General features: G+C 49.6%; 1 protein-coding gene across 1 annotated transcript in view; it reads right to left on the reverse strand.

Moving 5' to 3' along the window:
- The window catches only part of LOC138454024 (sacsin-like), a 465,635-nt gene that overhangs the window by 51,601 nt on the left and 395,353 nt on the right, over positions 1-18,681 (reverse strand). Inside the window, exon 7 of the mRNA XM_069607010.1 lies at positions 723-811. Coding sequence (XP_069463111.1) covers positions 723-811 — 89 coding nt within the window. The remainder of the gene's footprint in view (positions 1-722; positions 812-18,681) is intronic.

Genomic DNA, 18,681 nt, shown 5'->3' on the forward strand with positions numbered 1-18,681 from the left:
CCTGTAAAACCCGAAGATTCCTTTAATGACGGCACCCTTGAACTCGGACCATTTCTAAAGAACCCAGCAGCCTCTCCCAAATTCTTAAGCCTCGATTCCGACACTGGTGCCCGTCTCCAGTCCTTGGGGGCTCAGAGTACAGACCATCTGCCATCGTACTGCCACCACGGCTCTGTCGGATTATGATCTTCTTGCATCATCTCTCCAGCCTTACACTTCCCGAGACGATGGATGTCAAACCTGGGTCAGGACTGATTGCCTAAAAGGTTGCCATTTGTACAGTAATGTTTTGCCTTTGTATTCAAAAGCTGATATGATTTTTTTCAGCCAATAACAATACTCTTTTAATGACTCCTTTTAGGCTCCTATAGAAACATGCCCTTTATCGTTCTTTGAAGAATTGTCACTATATTTTAATGAACCAATATTCAACCTCAAACTCGCATTCTTTGAGGTCCTTTTTAAAAAAATCTGCTTGGAATCAACTTCCCCCCCAGAAAACTCCAGGTCGAAGTCTTGTTCTAGACATGCCCTAATGGAAAATTACAATTATAGATTTTTACAAACACTGGCTTGGACCGAACCACTGGATGACAGAATTGTGGATGGCTTGATGATCTGTAGCAGATTAATTCTACATTAAAAAAAAAAGTCTACAAATGTATGATTAGGTGTGAAAAATGATGACTCTTCAATGAAGAATGCCCAATAAAATATCTTACTGTTTTCTCCAATCTTCCGGAGGTGCTGAAAGAGTCCAGGTTTAAGATCACTGGGCAGAAATTTGTCTGCAAGACCGGGTAGAAGAACTCTGCAGAAACAACACATTTATTTTGCACATTAATCACAAATAGTTCAAAAGGATTATGACACTAGAAAAGAGAGCTAAAAACATTAAATCACTTGCTGAATTCAATTAGTCCTTTATTACGACATGATTAAAAACCTTTGTGAACTGTTGCTAGAAGAAGCTATCTTTGTGCTCTTCAAATCACTCAGAAGTCTGGGCTATCTATAAAGATAATACCCATTCAAGATGCTATATTTTTATTTTCGTTAGAAAAGTGTACTTTTTGTCATGTTAGCAACATGGCACGCCCTTTTCTTGGTAAGAAATTAAACAATGTCTGGTCTGGTGTTGTGCTCTTTCCATTGCTCATTATCAACGGTTTTGATTGCAGCATTAAGGCAGAAAAGGAATCTATGTTGCGCATACTTATATTTTCACTTTGAAATAGCCTATCTTTGACTTGTATGATTCACAATTCCCAGTCAAAGCTCAAAACAATATCAATATGAAGGCAGGCAGTGCCACATTTAACATGACGGTCAGTCAAAGACGGCATCTATAAAACATATTCAGCAATAACAGACACATCTGGCCCTGGTGTGTTCTCATTAGTGTGATTCTGTGGACATGCTTTAGGAGTATAATATAATAAGGGGTAGGCTAATAACAAGCAATGTTAGTGTGATGGTGAGTAAAAAGTAAGACAGCAGAAAGAACATACATCTACCTAGTGAACATCTCACAGCAATGTTGTGCAGAATTAGGTGAAACCTTTTTTTGCACTTGCCCTTTCCATAATTTAAGGGAACCCCCACTTTCAGATAATCCTGTGTGTATGTTCTTTTTTTATCGGATCCATCCTTCAGCATCAAAGAAGTATGTATTAAGGCCTCTGAACACTTGGGAGCGAGTGTGGAGGGTTCCACGGCTGAGCATTTTGGTTCCGGCTTATGTTTCAGTGCCAACGACAAAGGAGCCGGTGTTGTTTTCCATGTGTCCTCGATTTTAAGTGCTGCCGGTGTTGAGGTTTCGACTGTCATCTTTGAGCGGCCTTTCTGTGAATGGTGTTTTTGTTTTATGTGGGCAACCCTCTTGTCGCCAGGAGTGGTCTCCACAGATAGGCCTGACGCCTGCGCTCTGGGGTTGGGGGCGGGCTGTTGGGAAAGGTAAGATTCCCTATTGGTGTACTCCTCGCTTTCACTTTTGAAACTGACACTGTCCTCGTCGTCCTCGTCGTCTTCGAGATGTTCTGCTGCAGTGGAAAGGTCATTGTATAACTCCTGGGCCCTCATTACAAGTCAGGCGTTAAGAGTTTAACGGCGCCGTCGGCGCCATTAATCCTTAACGCCTGATTCACACTTTAACGCCTGCTTTTTGCAGGCGTTAAAGTCCAAGGCGTTAAGCGACCTGAATTTACGGTGCCGTAATTAGCGCCTTCCCCATCCCCATTATGCCCTATGGTGCAAAAATGGGAATGGGGAAGGGCAAATGGTGAATGGGGAATTACCGCCCCACTCACCTTGGAATGGGGCGGTAATTCCGCCATCCTCCATGGCGGAATCCGGCATGGAACATGGTGCTAATAGCACCATGGTGCACCGTCTGACTTGTAATGAGGGCCCTGGTCATCTGTGGGGGATGACGTAATTGGCGTAGGGTATTCCTCTGGCTCTATTTCAAGATCTTCTTCGACAGTCCCTTCCTCTTCTGAGTAATCTTCTGTGCCAATGAGTTCCTCCTCTAAGGGTATGCTCGGAATTTGTGGCTTTTTAATAGGGATACTGTCCCCTTGCAGTGCGTTTCCTTTTCAGTGGATGTTTTTCTAAAAACTCCATGAATGAGGAGTTTCGTCCATGGTCTTCTAGAATCTTTCTTTTGTCCATGCAGTGGAAGTGGAGGCTGTAGGAATCTGAAACTCCTCCTTGTCTGAAGGTGAATGCAGCACTATTCCTTTATTAATTATATCTGAAAGGGAACCCTCACCTTGGGGGCTGTGATGGGCTGATGGGTGTCCTCGGTTTCACTTTTCGAAACCAACACTGTCCTTGTCAGCTTTGCGATTTTCTGCTGCAGGGGATGACTCAATGGATGCCTCAGCCTGCATCAAATAGGCCGTCCAACATTTGGTACAACGTTCTTTTAGTGTCTTGGTCTTAAGTGACAAGCATGACAGCTATTTTCAGGATGGTCCCATGGAAGACAGTACATTGCCCTTGCATCACAAAACTACTCCTATGATGATCTCCTCTGGTACTGAAAATGTCTCTTTCAAGAGCTCCTGCAGCTTTTCCCAACTGTTGGTGGGTTGTGTTTTCATGAGCAAATGACGCTTAATATTGTTCTCTTGAATATAGTCTCTTAAACACTTTCCTTTGGCTCTGGGTTGTTGCTTTGAAATACTAGTTTATTAAGTGCCCCACCTCCGAGATGGCTTTTCCAAGTTCCTTCTTTCTTGGTGTACTTCACTTTGTACTCCTAACTTACAATACGTTTCACAACTTTTCTTACAGGGGTCTCCCCACTCTTTAACAATTGTCTCTCTTGAAATCACTTCTTGGGGGTTACTCTTTCTTCCCCACGATAGTGGTTTCCACTTTCTTAACGCTTCCCAACCTTTTTCCTGCATTAGGCTTTTGAATATCTCCTCAGATATCTGTTTCCGCTCACTCGTTATTGTTAATACATGTATCAAAATCTCTTTGCTTAATTATTCGTCCTCCCGACGGTCGTGTGCTTCTCCAACATACCTCCGTACCTGCATCAACCTCGGGTGACTTTGCAGGATTCGGCTTACTTTCGGGTAGGCCAATTTCCTCTATTCAATTTCGCTTCTTGTTTGCTCCGGTCTCGGTTTCTCTGTAGCTCTCCACGTTCACGAATGGCAGCAGGTGGAAGCTTCCCTCGCTTCCTATTATTCAGGCTTTGGCGTAGTTAGGAGGGCTCCAGACCCACCGTGGCACGTCCGTGGTGATGTCACCTCTTCGGACGCTTCCTCAGATTCGGTCCTGACAACAGTACTCATGCCGTCTGCTAAGAAGGTTTGCCGGTGCCTCCGAATTGCCTTCTCTGCTTCTCAGAGTACAGCCGACTTCACGGCTGCTCTCAGCTCCGCCTGTCCTTGGCGTTCTGACAATCAGGGGGCTTCCCCTGTGTACCGCTCTCTCTCTCTCTCCTCTGTTTGGGCCTCCTCGTCCTGTTTTCATAGCCATTTCTTTATAAAGTGATATCACCTTTAATTTCACATAACGTGTTGGTTTCCACATTACCTACAGCCAAACAGAAGGAGGACACCAGGGTTTGGATGCAAGGCAGTCCCAAGAATGCAGACAAAGTGTCCTGCATGGGGAGTTTCCTTTGGGAATGGGAGTCCTTGTCCCCTAAGGCAGAGTCACTCCCAGTGAGATCCCATTTGCCCAAGCCTCTGGGGAGGGTCTTGCTGAGCAGACTCACCTCCCAAGCCGCAAAGTGGGTGGCTACCGCTTGGGGAGAAGGGACAAATACTCCTGATTCATCACAGTGGGGATGGTGTTACCTGTAGATGCCCTTTTCGACTCTGAAAACAAGTGATAATGTAATACTCTGCACAAACCATGAGATGCTGGCCTATGCAAAGCATGTGATTCTAAGCAGATCCACAAGCCTCAGAAATATAAATATATTCACAGAAATAAACAGTACTAATTTTGACAGGATCAGGGATATGACCCTGTCAAGATGGGATGGGGACCGCCTCTCAACCGGGGGCAGAACGCCTAACAGGGTCTTTACCAGAGCCCCTCCTGCCCTGGTGGCAGGGGTGTGAGGGCCCCAGTCTCTGCCCCTTACACTTGTTCCTGCTTATAAATGAAAGTACCAGTTCAGTTCATAGAAGCTTTATTCGTCTTTAGTCAGCAATATCAAAAACAAAAGCAACAATACATAGATTAAGGTCTGTAGTCATGCAAATGAAGCCCAATAATCACTATAAAAAACATTCAAATCATCAACAATTAAAAAAAAGTAGGTACTACATATGGCGACCGAGGGCAGTCATAGGCTGGAGGATTAGAGCTCCTAATAAGAAACCGCCAAAGTCAAATAATTACACTATAGCGATAATACAAGATTATATATGCAGACACAATAGCATTGATAGCTCTTAAGGCGTTTATCGTTTTCTCACCAACCATGCACGATGGATATACTTTGCAGTAAAATAAATAGTATTAAGATCAAAAGTCGCCCCACAAAAAGTCATTGCCTCGTATGTGTGGTGAATTTTAGCAGCTCTAAACAGTGAGTATAAAGAGGTATTTTGATCTCAATACTCTATATCCAGTGAAGAGCAATACAAAAATGCACAATTGTTTTGTCACAAAGGTTGTGGACTGGACATGTGACAATATCGGAATCACTCTAGCTGCACGTGTATTTCTGCACTTTCAATGTACCTAGGTGAAATTCCACATAGAGCGCGCGGGCAAAAGATGGCGATATATTGGCAAGGTAGGGTTCGAACCCTGATACTAGGCTGACCTGTAGGTATATCTGGCCAGTGCTCAAGGAACTACAGGCACCCTCGGGCCTTCTCCTTGACAGTTTTTTCGCTGCCTTAGGCAATGCAAGCTTGCTACCCATGCCGACAGACATCAGGTCTAGCCACAAGCTGCGCAAATCCAAGGCTGACAACCATTGTTCAACATGAACTGCCCACCGAAGTGAACGACCTCCTTTGGAGGTAAGATCATGGGATATGGCCTCCCTATACTTCACCAATTCTGGGTACTACAGATTCTCGCCTAGTTCAGTATAGGTCTAAATACATCAATGTCGTATATAGGGCGAATCCCACACTCAAAGTACCATGTTTGATTGCCCCATACCTACTATATGAAATGTTTGCCAGTGTCTTTTCTCTTCTAGACCTGCAACATCCAGAAGTCCTTCCAGCGACAGAGGAAGAGGCAGACAACCCACCAGCGAGAGAGCCGCCAGAAAGTATCAAGGCAACGGAGAAGTGTGCAACATGAACCGTGAACTTGGAGACTCCAAACCACGCCCCCCAAGAACTTCACAAGGGACTATGTTTACCACAGGCCACCACTGCAGAACTTTGGTAGACCTGAATTGAAGGAGGTGGAGGGGCTTCAGAGGCATTTTAAATCCACGCACCTGTATGAGACCACCTAGGGAACAGAAAAGGAACAAGTTACTTACCTTTAACTGTTGTTCTCCAGCATGGGTCTGGCATGGATTCACATGCTCATGAATATTCCCCATCGTCAGGCTGGGAATCCTCGGTAAAGAAAAAATCAGTTTCAGTTTAATTTCTGAACTGTCTTTCTACTAATAACCCAATCACTGGTCTCTGGGTCATACTGCCCCCAACCAATGACTGCCCTCTACCTAAGCCCCTCCTCTGGCAGCCATCTTCAGATTTGGTAGCACGTAAAGTGGCAGTAGGACCACGAGAAGAGCCGCAGAGGGGTAGGAGGGGGGTTCGCGTGTGAATCCATGCCAGACCCATGCTGGAGAACAACAGTTACAGGTAAGTAACTTGTTCCTTCCACAGCATGGGGTCTGGCATGGATTCACATGCTCATGAATACAAGAATACATAGCAGTACACACATGCACAACCACGGGAGGTGGCAAGTCTCAACATTAAGCATTTCAACAACTCAACATTAAGCATCACTTACCACCTCAACAGGCTCACCTTCAAGCGAACAGGTTGCGCAGCACTGCTTGGCCGACACTGGACTCCTCCCTGGAATCCCGGTCGACGCAGTAGAACTTTGTGAAGGTGTGCATCGACCTCCACGTAGCAGCCCTGCAGCTGTCCAGCAGGGGCACACCAGACAGGAATGCCGTAGTAGCAGCGATCACTCTGGTCGAATGGACTCTCGGACGGCCGGGCAACGGTCGGTTTGCCAACCGGTGACAGTGCATGATGCAGCCGGAGAGCCATCTGGAAATGGAAGCCTTGGAGAGGGCCTTCCCTTGGTTCACAGTGCCAAAGTTCACAAACAGCTGTGATGTCTTCCGAAAACTCTTTGTGCGGTCCACGTAGAACTTCAGCGCTCTAGCCACATCCAGCGAGTGCAAAGTCCTCTCAGCCGGTGACGAAGGTGACGGGAAGAAAACAGATAACACCAAGGGCTCGTTGAGATGGAAGTCCGACGGCACCCTGGGCATGAAGGAGGGGTGCGTCCGCAGCACTACCCTCGTCTCATGGAATGTCAGATACGGAGGCTTACAGGAGAGGGCCTGGATCTCTCCCACTCGTCGTGCGGAGGTGATGGCCGCAAGAAATGCCGTCTTCCACGATAGGAATTTCAGCGGCGCCGAATGCAAAGGCTCGAATGGTGGCCCCATGAGCCTGGTCAGCACCACATTGAGCTCCCACGCCAAGACCGGGGCCTTCACCGGCGGGAACGAGCGGAACAGTCCTTTCATGAACTCCTTCACCAGGCGGTGCGACCACAGCCACGACCGCCCCGGAGTTCTGGTGTAGCAGGAGATAGCCGCTACATGAATTTTGATGGAGGCATGCGCCAGCCCCGCCTTGGCCAGCGACAGCAAGTACGGCAGCACTTGAGGGGCCGTAATCCGTAGAGGGTTGATCTTCTGTGCACGGCACCAGAAAGAGAACCTCTTCCATTTATGTCCATAGAACGTAAGAGTCGAGGAAGCCCTGGCAAGCACCTCCTTGCAGTCCACCGGGATATCGTAGCCTCAGAACTCTAGTGCTGCAGGAGCTAGCCCTGTAGGTTTAGCGATCCTGGGTCGTGGAGCAGGATCGCGCCTCCTTCCCTGGCGAGAAGATCTGCGCCCATCGGCAGCTTGACTGGAGGGGACGCTGACATGTCCAGAAGGTCCAGGAACCATATCTGCCTCGGCCACGCCGGTGCGATGAGGATCATCCTGCACCGGGACCGTCTGAGTTGACTGATGAGTCGCAGAAGCAACGGCAATGGTGGGAACGCATACAGGAACAGGCCATCCCAGGGGAAGGAGAATGCATCCCCCATGCTCCCCGGCTGGGGAAACCTGCTGGCGAACCTCCGGCACTTGGTGTTCGTCGCCGTCACGAACAGATCGATCTGGGGGTTGCACCATCTTCGGGACAGGAGATCTACCTGATCTTGTCGAAGCTCCCACTCGTGGCAAGAGCGCAGCTCCCTGCTGAGTGAGTCGCCAACGGTGTTCTTCACTCCTGCCAGGTGAAAGGGTACCAGGAACATTTCCTGGGTGACGGCCCAATGCCACAGATCCTGCGCTTCCTTGGAGAGAGCCGGGGATCTGGTGCCCCCCCCCTGCTTCCGGATGTAGAACATCGTGGTGGTGTTGTCGGTGAAGACCCGTACCACTTTGCCCTTGAGGGATGGAAGGAAGGACCGGAGGGCCCAGAACACGGCCCGGAGCTCCAGGACGTTGATGTGCAGGGTCCTCTCCTCCGGGAGCCAAAGGCCTCTTGCGTGGATATTTCTGGTGTGCGCGCCCCATCCCTCCAGCGAGACGTCCGTCGTCAACGTTTCCTGATTGCGCAGGATCTGTGGCATTGGGCCGTCGCATCAGCGCTGGCTTCTGGAAGTCCAGGCCTGCTGCGAGTTGCGCGCGGGTGCCCACCACCGGATCGCTCGTCAGAAAGCCTTGTTGAGAGAGATTTGTATTCGAAGCTTCCTGCCACTTGTATCCAACGGGCGTCGAGGAACGCCTGCAGCAGACGCATACGCAACCTGCTCAGCTGCACGAGGTAGATGCATGACGACATCATGCCGAGCAGTGACTTTATGGACCTCACCCTGGCAACGTCCATGGTCAACAGCCGTTGTACCTTGCCCAGGATGGCTTTTATCCTCTCCTCAGATGGTGAAGCCAGTCACGCCACTGTGTTGAGCCTGGCTCCCAGGAACAGGGCGTCCTGCGATGGTACCAAGCAGGACTTTGCATACTTTATCAAGAACCCCAGTTCCGTGAGCAGGACGACGGTCCTCGCTGTGTGGTTGACGGCGAGTTCTCTTGACTTAGATCGGATGAGCCAATCGTCCAGATAGGGGTAGACGTGGATCCCGTGGTGGCGCAGCCGCGCCACCTCCGGTGCCAGGCACTTGGTGAAGACCCTTGGTGCCGACTTCAAACCGAAGGGCAGTGCCTTGAACTGATAGTGCCGTCCCTGAACCACAAAGCGCAGAAACTTTCGATGTTCTCTGTGTATGGGGATGTGGAAGTACGCATCCTCCAGGTCTAACGACAGGAAGTCCCCTTCTTCCAGCTGTCCCAGAACGTGCTGAAGGGTGACCATCCGGCATTTTTGAGATTTTATGTACTTGTTGAGGCGGTAGAGGTCTAAGACGGGTCGCCAGCCGCTGGTCTTCTTTCGGACGAGGAAGTACCGCGAGTATACTCCAGAGCCCCGGAGTCTCTTCGGGACAAGCTCTATCGCGCCCTTTTCCAGCATTGCTCGTACATACAGAAGTAGCTGTGGAATGTGGTTTTCTTTCCTGGCCACTGGTGGAAAGTGTGGACACTTCATTTGGAACTCCAGGGTGTGCCCATGGGCCAGGGCATCCAGCACCCAACGGTCGGTGGAGATTTATTTCCACACGCTGACAGAGTTCGCCAGCCAGCCTCCCACCGGGGTGCTCGGGTGGGGGCCCGACATCATGCCATGATTACAATGTTGTTACTGATGCTGTATGTGTCCCCCTGCTATCACCAAAACCACAAGTCCACTTAACAGCACACACCTTAAATGTTCACTTATTAACGCACGTTTTATGAACGCCCATGTCCTAGACATCCACGACCTCATAGCCACCCATGACCTTGATATCCTTATGATAACCGAATTATGGCTTCATGAAGCATCAGGCCCTGCACTATCTTTAGCCCTACCACCAGGATACACCATCATCAGACAAGACCGCACTATCCTAGGGGGTGGAGTAGCCATTATAGCTAAAGACTCCCTTGCAATCAGGAAAATTGACCAAGGTAATATTGAAACCAGTGACTAGTTGCTCACCAAAATTAAACTATCAGACCACTGCACCATCACACTGCATCTCGTCTACCGACCACCTGGCCCTATAGGGGACTTCCAAACCGCCCTCACTGACCTCCTCTCCGACAACCTGAAACACCCTACCAAAGCCATACTACTAGGTGACCTCAACCTAGGACTCAATGAAGCCAACGACCCTGCAGCCAAAGCACTCAACACAGCACTTGAAACCCTCAGGTTTACTAACACCATTACCACACTCACGCACATACAGGGTCGATCCCTGGATTGGATAGCCGAGCATAACTGCCCTATCGCCGTCACGGCTAACAGGCCCATCCCATGGTCAGACCACCATGCTATTCACTTCAACATCCCCACTACCAGAAATAAACAAACGCCGGAGCCACCTTTGCCCAAAGCACTTACCAGAAGCTCCAGGCAGCTCACCAAGGGTAATCTTATCCCATTCCTATACGGGCCAGCATTCAGACCCCCCATTCTCAGCTGACCCAGAGATCCTAGCAAGATCATACAACACAGCCATTAAAGCAGCTGTGGAAGCCATTGCACCACTTAAACCACGTAAGGCCAAACCTACCAGCCACATCAACGCATGGTTCACCCCAAACCTCCTCGTACACCGCTCTGAGAAGTGGGCAGCGCTCACCCTATGGCAACCACATGCACAGATGAATAAAAACTGGATTTTAAATCTAATGCAAACGAGTATAAAAAAGCTATAATCAATGCTAAAGCCATCTGCTTTGAAGCCAGAATCCAAGAAGCACAATCCAATACCAAAGAGATCTTCTCAATTTGTAGAGACCTAGAGACACGCACTCCAACACCACAGAATTTCACCAAGGATACAACTTGGTGTGATGATATCCAATCAGCGATGAACGGCAAGCTCAACACCCTCCAAACTAAAGTTCAAGCAACTAGACAAACACTCAACATCCCCACACCCACTGTCGCGCCACCACCTTGAACAGCATCTTACTCCTTCTCTTTCAAAGAAATTAAAAAATCTGACTTAATTAACATCATGAAAACCATCAAACCATCTAATTGCAAAGGAGACAAATGCCCAGCCACACTCATTAAGGACTGCGCCAGCCATCTCACCTCCTTCCTCGCAGCTTTTGTGAATGCCTCCTTTGCCACAAGCAAAGGCCCCTCATGCCTCAAGGAAGCTTGGGTCCTCCCTCTCATAAAGAAACCCTCCCTGGACCCCTGCTCACCTAACAACTACCGACCAATCACCACAGTCCCCTTCCTTCTTAAAATACTGGACAAAGCAGCATACTTGCAGGTACAACAATTCATTGAGGAAAACAAAATTCTTGAACAACGCCAATCAGGTTTCCGCCCAAGTCACGGGACTGAGACAGCCTTACTTGACCTAAAAAAAACAAATGGACGATGCAAGAGACAAGGGGAAACCTGCGCTCCTCCTCCTAGACCTTTCGGCGGCATTCAACCTCGTTGACCATCAAGTCCTATGTCACCACATCTCCACCACAGCCAACCTCTCCTAATGCCACTGCCTGGATCGCCTCCTTCCTGCAAGGGAGGACCATGCAAGTTTTCTCAGACCTTGCCTCAGCCTCACCCACTCTTATCTTATGCGGTGTCCCGCAAGGCTCATGCATCTCGCCCACCCTCTACAACATTTTCACAGGCCCCTGTTCCTCATCCTCGACTCCCTGGGTATCTCGTACACTAACTACGCTGACGATACCCAGATCCTCCTCACCCTAACAGGAGACTATGGGCCTCATTACACGGATGGCGGTAAGGGTTTACCCGTACCGGTAAGGGTACCAGTGCCGGTAAACCCTTGCCGCCTTACTACGAGGTCCCTTTGCGGCTCCCGACCTTAACTTAAAGTAGGGACCCGCAAAGGGACCTTGAAGGTAATTACGGTACCGTAATTACTGCCTTCCCCATTCCCATTGAGCCCTATGGGGGCAGAACTGGGAATGGCGAAGTGCCATGGGGAATTACCGGCCCCACACACCTTGGAATAGGCCGGTAATTCCACCATTCACCATGGCGGACTCGGTAAAATACCGGCGGCAACCATGGCGCTAATAGCGCCATGGTTACCGCCGTCCGTGTAATGAGGCCCTATGACATTGACTCCAAAACACAACCAGATTTACAACATAATTTCATGCCTGGATGGCAGCCAATGGCCTATGCCTCAACTCAGACAAAACCAAACTTCTCATAGTTGGCTCTAAAGAGACACCCAAGAACCTTGACTCCAATTCAGCCACTTTACAATTGACAGCATTAAAATCCCAGTGGCAAACTCAGTAAAAACACTAGGGTCCTCATTACAAGTCAGGCGGTGGACCATGGTGCTTGTAGCACCATGGTCCATGCCGGATTCCGCCATGGTGGATGGCAGAATTACCGCCCCATTCCAAGGTGAGTGGGGCGGTAATTCCCCATTTGCCCTTCCCCATTCCCATTTTTGCCCCATAGGGCATAATGGGGATGGGGAAGGCGCTAATTACGGCACCGTAAATTACGGTGCCGTAGTTAGCACCAAGGTCGCTTAGCGCCTTGGACTTTAACGCCTGCAAAAAGCAGGCATTAAAAGTGTGAATCAGGCGTTAAGGGTTAACGGCGCCGATGGCGCCGTTAAACCCTTAACGCCTGACTTGTAATGAGGGCCAAGGTGTCGATCTGGACTCAAATCTAACAATGACCAGGCAAGTGAGCGCCATCGCCTCAACAGCAGCCTACCATGCCAAACTGCTTACTGCAGCCAGACCCTTCCTATCGAAGGATAACTGCATCACAATTGCTAGAGCCATAACAGGGTCAAGACTTGACTACTGTAATGCTCGGTTCTTGGGCACCTCTTCCAAGAACATGTCGAAACTTCAAACCATACAAAACAGCGCTCTCAAGAGCAGCCACTGGAATACCCAAGAAAGAGCATATCATGGCAGCTAGGAAACAGGCACACTGGCTCCCAGTAAGAGAAAGAGTCATATTTAAAGGACTTGCCCTCACCCACAAGTGCATCCACCTCACTGCTCCACCCTATCTCTCTGATAGAATTCACCCCACTAGGCCCACCAGACCAACTAGAACCCCATACGCAAACATGCTCACGATCCCCAGAGTCAAGAGAGCCAGAGCAGGTGGGGTCAGTTTGCCATACCTAGCAGCACTACACTGGAATGTTCTACCACCACCCCTGCGAGCAGAACTCTCTCACCTAGCGTTCCAGAAAGAGATGAAAACCATTCTCTTTAACTAAACTTATCTAATACGCTACTCTCACCTGGAACGTGCACACCTAGACACCTGTTCCAAACTGAACCAATATCTGAATGATTGTATAACAAGTGCATAATGTGATTACGCGAAATATGCTACCCTAACATGTATGTAACCTTTATGTAACTAAGACTACCACAAGTAACAGTGCCACAATGCCTTTGGGCTGCATGTGCGCTATACAAATGTAATAAATAAATAAATGGATGAAGCGTTTCTCCCTTGTCCTGAGATAACATGTTGTACAGGCAAAGCAGTTGCATTGGAGGAGAGAGGGACATCTCCATCAGATGAGAGAACCAGGGTTGGCGGGCCCACATGGGGGCCACCAATATCATGGTCACTGGTTCTTGGTGCATCTTGTGCACGATCTTGTTGAGTAGGGGAGTCTGGGGAAAAGCGTAAACAAAATTTCTCTGACCATTCTATCCAGAGTCCATTCCCCTTCGAGCGGTTCTGGGGGTACCTGGAGGCGTAATCCAAGCATTGGGCATTCTCCAGAGTTGCGAACAAGTCGATCACTGGGAAGCCCCATTGCGCGAAAACGTTGGAGACGATGTCTTCGTTTAGCCGCCATTTGTATTTTACGGGCAGTGGGAAGTCTCTGCTGAGCACGTCCGTCAGAAGATTGAGTTCCCCTGGAACGTGTTGGGACAACATGAACATCTTGTGTTTGAGAGCCCATATCCAAATGTTCTGGGACAGCTTGGATAGCCATGGAGAGTGCGTGTCCCCTTGTTTGTTCAGGTATACATGGCTGTGGTGCTGTCTGTTAGAACCAGGACTGTCTTCCCCTGTAACTGAGTCTGAAAGGCTTTCAGTGCTTTGAATACCGCTAATAGCTCCAACAGATTTATGTGGTTGGAATCTACATCCGGGGACCACACTCCGTGCGCTGTCTGCTGAAGCAGGTGAGCCCACCACCCTGTGAAAGATGCGTCTGTCGTGAGAGTAGCTTCTACTGCGGGGGTGGTGAAGGTCTTCCCCTTCAAGAGGTTGTCCTCAACCACCACTGCAGAGACAGAACGAGGGCTGGCGAGACAACTACCAGATCTTCCCATTGTCCGCTGGCCTGGCACCACTGGCTGTTGAGCCACTCTTGCATGGGACGCATGCGCAGACGCGCGTGAGTAACTAAGTAAATGCAGGACGCCATCATCCCTGGCAGCTGCATGGCCTTGCGTACCATCACTTCCCGACTGGCTACATACTGAGGGATCTGAAACAGCATGTTTTGGACCCTCTCGTTGGAGGGGAAGACGAGGCAGTCCCTTGTTCGAATTAGAGCCTCTAGAAACTGTTTGACTTGACTGGGGTCTAAGCTGGATTTTTTCTCATTGATGGAGAAACCCAGACTGAATGAGAGGTATATTGTCTTCTGAGTGTTCAATAAGCATGTTTTGTAGGATTCCCCTGTTATGAGCCAGTCGTCAAGGTAAGGATAAACCGGGATGGATTGTCTGTGCAGGTGAGCTGCGGCCACTGCCAGTACCTTTGTAAACACCCTTGGTGCTGAGGCAATGCCAAAGGGGAGTGCTTTGAACTGATAGTGCTTGTCCTCCATTATGAATCTTAGGTACTTTGTGCGCTGACAACATTGAAATATGAAAGTATGCATCTTTCATATCCAGTGTTGCCATGTAATCTCCCTGTTTCAGCAGCAGGATTACTTCTTGTAAAGTGACCATACAAAACTTTTGAGGTTTGACAAATTTGTTCGCTGGGCGCAAATCTAGTACAGGGCGCATGGTGAGACCCTTTTTGGGTACAAGGAAGTACACTGAATAAATACACTTGTTTACCTGTAGAATCGGGACGACTTCTATGGCGCCCTTTTCTTGAAGGATCTCCACCTCTTGCAGAAGTATGCACAGGTGTTCCGGATTCAGGCACCATGATTTTGGTGGTCTGAACTGAGGTGGTCGGCAAAATTCTATGCAGTATCCGTGGGCCACGGTCTTGATTACCCACTGGTCTGTCGTTATCCCCTCCCATGCTTGAAGGAAAGAGGTTAGGCACCCCCCAACCAGGGTGGCATGGGAGGGGATTCGGATCTGATGGTAATTTCTGACCTGAGGCCGGGGAGCCTCTGGGGGTGGAGCCATGTACTCTATCCTTTCCACGCTGATGTCCTCTAGGTTGATAGGTGGTGGTGGTATTAGATCCTTGTGCCGAGTTCCAGTTATTTCCAGAACTGTATTGGTTCTGAGGGGAGCGGGATTGCCCACAAAAGGACCGGCGGGAGCCACCCCCTCTCTGTTGAGAAGGTTTCTGGGTAATCTGCTGAAGGAACTTGAGTGTCTCATGTTCTGTCTTGGCTGTTTCCAGGGCATCGTCCACTGCTTTGCCAAAGAAGTTGGTTTCTTCAACGGGTTTGTTTATCAGGGCAGCCTGGGTCACTGGTCTAAACCCAGACTTCCTCAGCCAGGCATGTCTCTTGAGCAAGGTACCCTGCGCCAAGGTTCTTCCCGCTGTTTCAACAGCATCTAAAGTGTTCTTAAGAACATTTTGATTCACCTGCTTGCCTTCTGATACGATGGTGAGCAATTTAGCCCGCAAGGGTTCTGGTACTTCTTGAAGGCCTTCTTGCAGCAGGTTCCACTGGACATATGCATAACTAGCCAATAAGGTGGTATTATTGCTATACGGGTGGAAAATGCAGCAGCCGCTATAACCCTCTTTCCCAATGCGTACAGCCTCTTGGACTCCTTATCGGGCGTTGTCTCTCCTGTAGACGTACACCCGCCTGTTTTCTAGTCATGGTAACCACTAAAGAATCTGGAGTGGCATGGCCTGTAATGTAAGCAGGGTCAGTAGGAGAAGGACGGAACAATTTCTCCACCCTGGGGTTCACTGCTCTTGTTTGAGCTGGTGTCAACAATGAGGGTGCCAATCTTCTCTTGATAGAGTTTAACAAAGTAATAGCTTGGCTGGCAGGGAGCTTTTCTTTGAGAATGTCCTCCACAAAATCAGATTCTGGCACAGCTACTTGTGTGGCGATCTGAAAATGTTCAGCCGCCTTCTTCAAAAAGGTATTAAACGCCATTTGATCGTCCACAGGGTAGGCCTGGCGGGCTGGGGTGGAGGGGGGTGGGTGGCGGGGGAATCCATGCACAGGGCATCGGGTCCGGGGTAGTAAAAGGGGACGGCCAAGGTTGAGCATCAACCTGGCGGCTATCATCCCAATTGTCCATAGGATCTGCAGGGTCATCCATATTGTAATCGTCCCCAAAGGGGGCATCATCTTGCACATATGTGTCCACCTGGACCTCGTCATCAGTGAGGTAATAGGTATAATCCTCATGAGGATCGTCAAAGGTCCGTGGAAACTTGGCCATGGGTGAAAAGTGAAGGTCCTCCCTTGGCCTCTTGGGAGCAAGCTTCTCAGAATAAGGGACACATTAATCTAGTTTGTCCATGCATCCCTCAAATTTCTCCCTGGTCCATGGGGATGAACCAGAGTGGTCTGGGGGAGGAAAGGGATCATCTTCCTCTCTGGAACGTCGAGATTTATCCCCTAGCATGCTAGATAGGGGCACAAGAATCTCAGAATAGCCCTTGCGGGGTTCTGAAGGCTGTGGCACATCTTTTTTGGCGCGTCCTTAGGTCGCTCCGTGTGTCTCGGCGCATCCTTCGGTCGTTCCGCGCGATTCGCTGCGTCTTTCAACCTTTCTTTCTGACTAACCGCCGAAGCGATCATAGTGATGCTATAGCTGATGCTCGGGGTGGAGGGGCGATGTGCCGGGAGAGCCGGAGGCTGCGCAGTGGATTTCAGCACCACTGGGGCCTTATGCGGCATCTGCGCATCCTCCTGGAGCATCTCGACCGCCGCAGGAGTTTTAGTGCTAGCGCCCTTTGTCTTCAAATGCCCAGTCGCAGGCCGCTGCTGCGGTTGCGGGGAAGGCTGCCAATCATCAAGATCAGCGGATCCCGTCGAAGTTTTCGGCGGGTCCGTCGGCGCTTTGGCGCGTTTCGACTGTGATGCCAAAGCAGAACCTTGGGTTGTGTGTTTGGTGTATACAACTTGTGCGTCCTTGTCGCCAGGTGTTTTCCCCATAGCATGAACCGCCGTTAGGTCATCGCTAGTCCCCCCATCACTTTCGGCGGCGGCAGAAGAACTTTCGGCCTGTGACATGCCGTAGGCTGCCCACCGCTTTAAGCGGCGCTCTTTGATTGTCTTTGGACGCAGGAGCTTACAAACTGCGCAAGCCGCTTCGTTGTGGGTGAGAGGAAGACAATTGTTGCACCGACTGTGCTCGTCTTTCCACGGTTATTTGGCCCTACATAAGGGGCAAAACCTAAACAGAGTCTTGTCCATAGCGCAAGACAGGTACAGAGATGACAAAACCCAGGGAACAAAGAGGGTGATAGCGGAAAGGCATACTCGAAAGAATATGGCCACCCCGACCCTCTCTCCCTACTGTGTGGGCCGGCCACGTGGACGGCAGCGCCGCCGGATCAACAGGCCGTAAAAATTCCGCAGCAGTCTTCGGTGATGCACAGGATTCAATCCTCAAAGTGACTTAAGGGAATAAACGACCGAAGTCGATAATTATAAGAATAACACAATCTCTTTTTCAAGAGCTCCACATTAGGGCCACCAGTAATCTGGGAGGGGGGAATAATCTTGAGGGACCTCGACGCGTGAGGGATTTTGGGTACACTACACGTCAGGAATAGTGTTACAGGCACGCCCATGTAAACGTCCCCTTTTGATCCTCGAAAGACAAGATGCAATACTACGCGGTTACCACTGGATGTCTGACTATAAGCACATCATGTGATTCTAAGCAGATTAACAAGCATCAGAAATTAAGTTATATTAATTGGCGGCGCAAGTGCACTTTCTATCTTATTGGATGCTAGGAACGCCTGCATAGCCGCATGTGCAGATTGAAAATTGCTTGGTGCAACCTTTTGCGGCTCGAGCGGTGTTGGTGTCAAGGAAGGTTTCTGTCACACTGCTGAGACCGTGGAAGTTATGGGCAAGATGGTGGCGCTATTAGGTCCCAACAGTCTGTCTGTGAGCGGTCCAGTCTTTTTGTTGCTGCTGCATTTAAGGAAGCCACGCCCCCTGCGAGTCGCGTTGCAACTCGCTATGCTGACTTTCGATTTTGTGCCTACTACCGTTCCTGACATACCGAGCTCCTCTTTTGTTTTCTCGGTTAATCTCCGCGGCCCTTCGCCTTCTCGTTAGGCGACGGCCGTTCTCTCTTGCCTTTCCTTTCCTTTCCCCTTATCTGGTCCTCGGTTCCAGCCTAGCTTCTCCCCCGTAGTACCCTCTACCTCGCTCGGCTGGTACCTGTCTTCCCCGTCGGCGAGGTTCCGGTTTTCCGGTTCCCTGTTGCTCGGGGTCTTTTCCGTCTTCCCTCGGTCTTGCCATCCCTCTCTTTCACCCCCTCTTTCATTCGCGCACTCTCACATTCACTCGCTCTCTCATTCATACTCTCTTGCATTCACTCTCTCTCTCATTCGCGCACTCCTGCATTCACTCGCTCTCTCATTCATACTCTCTAGCATTCACTCGCTCTCTCATTCATACTCTCTCGCATTCACTCTCTCTTACTCTCACGGACTCACTACTGCTCTCTATTGC

The sequence above is a fragment of the Ambystoma mexicanum genome, chromosome 1p (genome assembly GCF_040938575.1).
Source record: "Ambystoma mexicanum isolate Mex_15411 chromosome 1p, UKY_AmexF1_1, whole genome shotgun sequence".
NCBI classification, from domain to species: Eukaryota; Metazoa; Chordata; class Amphibia; order Caudata; family Ambystomatidae; genus Ambystoma; species Ambystoma mexicanum.